The 8798-nt window shown below is 38.1% G+C and overlaps 1 protein-coding gene across 1 annotated transcript; it reads left to right on the plus strand.

Moving 5' to 3' along the window:
- Window positions 1–3460: 3460 nt before the first annotated feature.
- ABHD10 (abhydrolase domain containing 10) lies at window positions 3461–7090 on the plus strand (the record flags this gene model as incomplete). Its single annotated transcript, XM_009578905.1, has 4 exons — window positions 3461–3657; window positions 4496–4607; window positions 5530–5667; window positions 6749–7090. Coding segments are annotated over 4 exons (789 nt in total), but the record flags the coding sequence as incomplete, so codon positions are not given.
- Window positions 7091–8798: the final 1708 nt, after the last annotated feature.

Genomic DNA, 8798 nt, shown 5'->3' on the forward strand with positions numbered 1-8798 from the left:
GTACCCTGGGTGGGGATGGGGATGTTAAACGCCGTTCCTCTCCGAGGGACGGGCTTTCTGACAGGCTTTTCCTCCCCTGCCGAGCTTGAGGGGGCGGGTTCGGTGTGTGTGCACGGGGGAGGGCAGGTACTGCGCAACCTGTGCCTGTATGCAGAGCAGCTGCTTTCCCTCGTGTCTTTAGTTCGCTGTAAGCTCCCCCTGCTGCTGCTGCTGCTTTCTGAGGAGCTGGAAATAAGAGGAAGTGGGGCGGTTCGCTTGCTGGGATGTGAAGCGTGCCTATGTGTAGGGCTTCACCAGGCACCTGAAAAGCTTCGCTGGCATCCACTTTTGAGTGAGGTGATCCTCTCCCCGAACACATAGTGCCCCTTCTTGCTGTTCTAGACTCATTGCTTGTCTGACTTGCTGAGTTTATTCATTGCCTTAAATTTGACAGATAACTGCTCTTCTTGATGAGGTAATGAACCTTAGCGGAGGTTGCTCAATGTAGAAGGCAGTGAAGCTTATTTGTCACTAAGGGTGCATGTTTTGTGTCTGCATAAAAACATGAATACAGTGGTCTTTCGTTGATGGTTTTTCTTTCTTTCTGTGTGTTCAGAGTGATAGTGTGATCAGAATGGCTGGTTATTGAGTGTGCTGTTATGTGCTCCGAGACTGGGCTAAGCAGCAGTTTCTGCTGGCGGAACTGGTGGCCTTCTTACTCCTGTAGCAATTGCATGGGAGTAAGCGTGGACAATGTTGAGTCCATTATCTACCAGAGCTTTGTTATTCTGCTGCTGTTGGCACTGGGAAGGTCACAGTGCTGGAGCATTCCCAAGGTTGTTTGGAGGATTTCTTTGGCTTTGACATGTAGCGCTGGTCTCAATCACTGTTTCTGGTGGTCATAACATAATTAAAATTGCAGTGTTTCTGATATGAAGAGAGTTCCATAGCATCAGGCAGGGGACCTGTGGTCTTCCTGTAGCTAGCTGTCTGCAACTTGCTTTTATAAATACTAAGTACTACCCTGCACCCTTCAGAAGTGCTTCCCTGCTCTTACCAAGGTCTTTCATTGAAATCAGGAGGAGAAATTACTGGGTAGCTGCTCAGTTATTGATGTTTTTGTTTGTCTAAAGGGAAGTCTGAGAGTGTGACTCCAGTGAGCCTTGCTTTTGGATCGGCTGGGGTGGTTGCTTTAGGGTTTTGCATTATTCAGGTTAGCATTGCTGCTGGTGCACTTCCAGTAACTTGTTAAATGCAGAATACTAGTTTGTGGAATAGCATAGACAGTGGTTGTGTCTTGTAGCTGCAGTTTAAACCCTGCCCAGTGTCAAAACAGTTTGAGGGCACCTCCAGAGTGCTGCAGGATAGAAAACCAGTGACTTCAGAGCTGGTTATCAGGGCTTAAGGGGGAGAAAAATACTCCTAATTCTTTTTCTATCAAGTTTAGCACTTCTTGGTGTATCTCCTCTGTTGCTGGCGGGTGAAAAAGTGACTGGCTTACTGATAGAGACACACACAAACCAAAAGCCATAGCGTGGATGCATCTGAATAAATATACCTTTACTGTGGCATTTATTCTCCTTTATAATAATGGATGCATCAAGAGTATAAAGAACTGTCCCATTCTTTCAGGAAAGATTTAATGGTTTTAATCTATAGATCAAATGGTATAATTTCTGTTAGACTGTAGGAAGGTGCTGAATACTAGCTGCATCTTCTGTGCATCCAGATTTACTCATGCACATGCAAGTTTAAAAACAAACAAACAAAACCCTCAAAACCCCTTGAATGTAATCTCTCTGATTGATAGTGAGAAAACAGAACTCAAAGCTGCGGTATAGTTAAGTGGTGCGATACTGTCACGGCCTGTTTTTGCAGTATTTATCCAGCTATTATACCACTAGGAAGTCCTGATGTATTATTTGGGGTTGCATAGTTTTTGTACCCCACTGTTGATTTACAGTATTGAAAAACCAGTCTTCTAATCTAAGAATTAAGAGTATCAAAGTCTTAGAAGTCTCGATGAAGCTTTCAGTTTAACAAATTATCTTGCTGAGTGGGATAATAGAGTAGATTAAGTCTCCATAACACCTCTCTACAAATCACTTGCCCTCACCCACAGTAGAGGTACAATTGACTGCTAAACTTAGATTAAATATTGTAGCAGCTGTTGAGATTCAGCATAGTTATTCATGAGTTAGCATTTCCTTCGTTAATCTTTTTTCCTTGTTTGAAACCAACTCTGTTTTTTTGATAGTTATTAATTTGAATAACAGAGTCCAACCTCGTGTTTGCTTTCCAAACGTGTCTGGTTTGTTATCTTGAACTAAAACAAAACAAAATAATTTTAAGTTTATGCTGATAGGAAAATTTCTCTCTCATGTAATATGTTGCAGATCACTTTGACAGAAGTTGCACTAAATGGTCTTTCATGTTTTAAATATTTGGGTTTGCAAAGTGGTATTTCATTCTGGATAAACATAGAACAATCTGAGTACTGCAGTAATGTAACCTCTCCAGCAAGAATACACCAAACAATGTAATGGGATATCTGTGCCTCTTTTGGAGATGCATACAAAAATCATAGCTCTACAATGGTCAGCTCTGTTTCTTCTTATGGGATGTGTTTAATGTATTGCTCTGTATTTACAGAAAATATGTCTTTGTTTTTTACCTTCTGTGCTTCATATCTGAGAATAAGACTAATGTTAAGGTGGCATAATGTTAAAATGAGCCTTTTTTTCAGTGTTCCTGGCAATAATCTTTAACTTAAGCAGAAATAGCTGTTGATGATATGATGAAAAAGGCGAGATGTTATTTATTTAATTTGGTTTTAAACAATGCTAATGTTGTTTTATGTTCATCATGTTGAAAAAGTTAGTCACAAGATTCTTTCCCAATTCCCACTTTTTAACTTCCCCATTGTACATCTCTTTCACAGATCTTCTGAATCTGGGGGTTTGATGGAGATGAAGTTTTGACCTTCAGTTTTACTTTTTAATCAAATATTTGTCACCTCATGTACTTGTAAAGTTAACCAATGCACACAGTACTTTAATCCCAAAATTATATTTTTTGAAATTTAGTCTGGAAAAACAAAAAGGAAAAATAAAAAGTTAAGCTAAGCAGATGAAAAACCTTATTTCATGTGAAATGAGTAAATATATTCAAGATGATATAAAACATGAGGACAAATGAAGTATAGGAAATCTTAAGATTTGGCTTCAGTTGGCTACTTTGCTAATTGCTGAGTGAACTCCTTACACGGTTAGCATTTAATGATTTGAGAACGAATTACAATCAGCTTTCCTACCAGATTGATCAATACTAGTTAATCATTGAAGAGTATAGGAGATACTTTAGCTCAAGAGAAAAGAAAAAAGTATCTTATTTTCACATAATACGCCCATATTTCCTGAATCCTGATTTTATAAAATATTAGTATTTCTGCCAAGGTGATCATGATGATTGTACTAAATAGCTCTTTTTATTAGTTTGCAGGCTGAAATCATCGGTCAGCTTTCTTACTCGACCAGATCGACCAAATCTTGCTTATCATAAACTAAAAGGCAGGAATCCAGGGGTTGTTTTCCTTCCAGGTTTTAATTCAAATATGAATGGTCAGAAAGCAACTGCCCTTGAAGATTTCTGCAACTCTCTAGGTCATGCCTTCGTCAGGTACATTCAGAGTGTCATTCTTGAGAAAATGAAACAAGTGTCATGGGTTGGGGGAAGGGTTTTTACAAAAATATGTAAATTTGGCATTTGGTTTGGAGTGCATGCTGTGCTGTACAGAAGCTAAGAAGTGTCTGTCTTCCATTTCAAATGTAGGCTTTCTGTCTGTAGAGAGACTGAGGTAAATCAGGAGAATGTATTCTGAAAGTAATTCAGAACTTCTCTAATAAATTTTGGTAGTCTAGCTAATGCTACGTGTTACATTAAGGCTATAGGCACAAAAATGAAAAAGAAAGGGAAGAAAACCTTAGAAATTTTAGTTTTGGACCTGGAGTTCTAATTTCTGTAAATTACTGCTATAAGTGTGCTTCTTAACTGCCAAAGATTATGAAGCTATCCAGTGCCTTCTGTGGGTTTTGAGGAATATGCACATGCTTGGCGATATTCTCCTTTGATAGACAAGGTTGAATGCTGAGTTTTTTAAGTCTTTGTAGTTGGGAATAGCATTTGAAAGAGAGTTTGTACGTTTTAAAAATACCTTTAAATTTGAAGTATGTTGCATTTTGGCTGTAAGGGAAATTCTTTGTCTGGGAAATACCTTGGTAAACTTGGGTATCAAGTTTATCAAATGTTAAGAGAACGCTGCATCACTCAATTGTATCAGTTGTATTAAACTTCTTTTGATGTGATTTCTGGTGCTAGTGATATGCAGGACCAAGTAGGAGAATATCCAATGTGATATCTTGTCCCCTGCTTAATTTGATTAAACGGTACTGTTTAGTTAGCTTCTGTGTTGCTGCAGACAGTACTATGAGTTTCATTTTGATGGTTACTTTTTCAGATTTGATTATACAGGATGTGGAAGTTCAGATGGTAACTTTCAGGAGTGTACAATTGGGAAGTGGAGAAAAGATGTTCTGTCTATACTGGATGAACTTACAGATGGACCACAGGTTATATTTTATTTTTAAATATAGAATGATTTTTGACCTCAAGGTAGAACATTGATCAAAAATACGCCATAATAGCTCTGGTCAACAGCAGCTTCTATTCAACAGCTTATGCCTGCTCACTTTCAAGCTGAATCATGTGAGAGGTCGTATTCGTAGGACGTCTTTTGCAAGCAGGTAGATCAAAAAATCATGGAAACATCATTTGGCAGGACTTCCTGGAGGTCATTTATTAGAGCCTCCTGCTCAGAGCAGGGCTGTCGACCCGGGGAGTCTGAGAAAGCCTCATGGTGGAGGTTCCACCTGACAGGGAACAGGCAACTGTTCCAGTGTGGCGCAGCCCTCTTCATGAAAAAGTGCGTCACTGTCCCAATGCTGATGCATTAATTAAAGGATTTGCAGGAATGTTACAAGTTAATATACTCTATATGATAAAATAGCTTAAAAAAATCAGCAGAAGCAGCATTTGACTTTTTCAGTTACTTTAGAAATGACTGTGAGAAACTTGAAATCTCCTGCAACCTGGAAATACCTAGTATTGTGTTTAAAACAATTTTGTATTGTGAATTGCTTTTGTTGACCTCTCTCACTGCACTGAGCCTTTACCATGTGCATTTATTTTAAGAAGGAAACATAAAGTATGCATATGATACTGAATTATTTCAACTCTCATTTTGTTTACAGTGTTTCAGTCTCATACAGCAATAACCAGCCATGCCAAACAAAAAGAATAATAAAATACCAGATCCTGTGGTGCTTACTCAGGCAAAATTTCCACTGGAGGTGACAGCAGTTCTGCCTGGGTAAGGACAGCAGGATTATGCCCAAGGTTTAAGTAGTTAAATAAAATGAAAACTGATGCTTTGTAAAAGAAAAAAAATTAGCTGTTTCCTGTAAAATAATATCTTATTTTCTCTCTTTTAAGATTCTGGTGGGCTCCAGCTTGGGTGGATGGCTGATGCTTCATGCAGCAATAGCACGCCCAGATAAAGTAGCTGCTCTAGTTGGAGTGGCTGTAGCAGCAGACCATCTTGTAACAACTTTTAAGAAGCTTCCCATTGAGGTAAATGCTGATGGTTGGCTTTTGTGCAATCTAGAAAAATCTGTCAAGCATTTAAGAAATTCTGTTGTTCAAACTGTACTTTTCCTGCAAGTCTTCCGGTAATTTTTCTGTGTTTGTAGTGGAGGTAAGCTGAAAATTTACATTAATCTAAAAGTGTGCAAAATACTGTGCTTCTAGTGTGAACACTACTGAGAATGTGTTTTATTATTACTGTGGCATATAGGACGTGAAGTCAGATCCCTGCAGTTCAGCAGTTCATTAGATTTTGGTGTTGAATAACTTAGATTTGCATTCAAAATGGATCCTTGTGCTTTCAAGGGTGGAGAAGTAGCTGCTAAAGCAATTGAGATGACATTGGATGAGATGAATCTGACACAGGTTGTGTGTGTAGAAGGGGAATTCTTCAGATTAGTGTGTTTGGGAAGACTGTAAGGTTTAGGTGATGGGAAGTCTCTGAGTTGTTTCCTTGATAATGGTAATGTCTAGTCTTCAGGAAAGAAAATCAGGTGTTATAATGTGACAAATAAACACGGCAATAAATAGCTGACACTTTCAAATAATTAAAATATTTTCCTGAATATTTTTTTTTTTTATTTGTAAGGCACTGTGTAGAGTCAGTATTACTACCTAAGACTAAGGTAAGATTCTGGAAATACAGTATTTAGACACAGCTATTGTGGCAAAGACTGAAAAGACTGATCACTGGAAAATTCCGTTTTCCTAGGATTCTCCTTGTTGGAGGTCCAGTGAACTGATGGAAGCCAGAGAGACTTACTGTTTATTGTGGCTATATATCTTTTTCTTTCTGATAGATTCTGACTGAGAAACTTAATTTCACTGGGGAATCCTAACTAAATTAATTTGCAGGAGGGATGTGCAGAGTAGCTTTTGTGACATGGTAGGGGTTTTGTCTTCTCAGATGCTGGAAGGCAAACAGAAATATACCTTCTCTGCTAATAAAAATGGACAAAGTGAGATTTTATGCCTGGGGAAGTTTTACTGCATTTAGAACAGAAATAGGTTGAGGCACTCTAAAGAACTCATAACATTTCTCTTGTCTATTCTTTGCTCTCTTTTGTAGGCACAAAAAGAAATAGAAGAAAAAGGTGAATGGAAGTTTCCAACAAAGCATAATGAGGAAGGGTATTACTCCTTGACATACGACTTTATCAGAGAAGCAGAAAACCACTGTGTGCTAAATAGTCCTATTCCTGTAACATGTCCCATACGACTCATTCATGGCATGAAGGATGGTGATGTCCCTTGGCAGATCTCTATGCAAGTTGCTGATCGTGTTTTGAGCAAAGACGTGGATGTTATCCTCCGCAAAATTGGCCAACATCGGATGAGTGAGAAGGAGGATACAAAACTTCTTGTGAATACCGTTGATGATTTAATTGACAAGCTGGCGACACTAGCATAAGCTGCAGAGTAGCATACGTGCATGAACTCTACGCCTGACTCTTTTCCATGAGTGGCAGAAACCCTGTTCTTAACAAGATGATGCCAGGGCTGTGGCTATCACAGTAGGAACTGAGCTTTATCTGCTGTTTCCTTACCTCTGTTTCGTAAATACAGGTATTTTATTAATGCTGCATTTGCACAGACAGTCCAAAATGTGAAGGAGTGCTGCTGGTGTGTTCAGAACCTGTCCTTCACCACTTCAGCTTTTTTTGCAAGCTTCTTACACTTTTGTACTGAAATGTTGATTCATTTTTGTTACTATTGGCCTATACAGTAAAACTTTAATTTCCTATGTCTCTGACACCTTTTCAGTATTGTCCTTTTGCTGTAACATTCTTGTATCTTATGTCTGAAACCATCTGTGCAAGGCAAAATACACTTAGTAAACTTAAGTGTTTACTAAAGTTATTGTTATTAGAAATAGTGAATAACATGAAGCATAATAAAGAGATTTTGGATAAATTATTATATTGTTTTTAAGTACTGTTAAAATTGGAAAGTGGAAGGCACACCCTCATGTTGTGCTTGGGATACTACATAAGGAAGAAATTAACTTCTAAGAACGCAGGGCCTCGAAGTGCAGATGGAGCTCTCTTATCGGTGCTTATCAGTAGGGTTTAAGTCCTCTTTTCCAGGCTGTCTGTTTGTAATAGTTAATTTGTGGGCCTACTGTTAAGGGAACAATATATAATCTTGGTGTAAACCAAAACTGGATCAATACAGTGACTCTTTTCTAGTAACCTCTTTAAAGAGGGAAGTACAGGGCCATAGGGCATCACTGCCTCTTTTCTATGACTTGAGAACTGTAGATTATTAGGAATTTTGTCTTCCAGAGTTAGCAATTTGAGGTACGTGATTGCAAGCCTGAAAACTTGTAACTGAAACTTGATAGTTGGATAATTCTTGTAACGTAAATCCTTAGAATTTAGAGGTAAATGGATTTAATTGCAAATGTGACTATTACCTGGTTTTTGTCCAAAAATATGGTGCCATTCATACACTTGAGAGGGAGAGAGAGAGGAGCTTAGGTGAGAGACTGGAATTAGTTCAGGCTGGCCTTAATATGAAACATCAGTCAAAAGTATATAGTTGTTTCTGGCTTTACTATTTTAAATAGTAAATGGCATCACTATTGCTACCTTAAAAGACTAAAGCTCCTGGAGGTAAGGTATTTCTAGGGAGTTTGTTGTGTTCAGTGTTAGCATTGTCAGTAGAAGTACGTTGTATAAAGCTTTGCTGGGGTAGTGGTTTTTAATTTAAAAAAACCCCCAACATCTAGGAAAAACCAAAACCAACAACAAAACAAAAAAACCCTAAATTTCAGATGCGTTCCTATGAAGTACAGTTTTATTTAGGCTTCAATACTGAAAAAAACAAGGAGCTGTGATGTAAAAAACTTGAATTCTGGTATGAGAGTAAAAAGATGGCTCTAGTTTAGGTGCAAACCTTCTGATTCAAGTGTACCAATTCAATTAATCTGAAGGGAGTAGACTTTTTTCGTGTCTGTATGAATATGCAATTCAGTACTTTCTTAAGCTTTAAAACCTCTTGCATATGTATTTTACTTTTGAGAAAAATCAATTCAGATAATTTATGCAAATTGCTCAACCACTTCCATTCCTGATGGTTGAGCTGTGTTCATATTTTTGTATTGTTAAACAGTTGTC

Source organism: Fulmarus glacialis, unplaced genomic scaffold (assembly GCF_000690835.1).
Source record: "Fulmarus glacialis isolate BGI_N327 unplaced genomic scaffold, ASM69083v1 scaffold17370, whole genome shotgun sequence".
In the NCBI taxonomy this organism is placed as follows: domain Eukaryota; kingdom Metazoa; phylum Chordata; class Aves; order Procellariiformes; family Procellariidae; genus Fulmarus; species Fulmarus glacialis.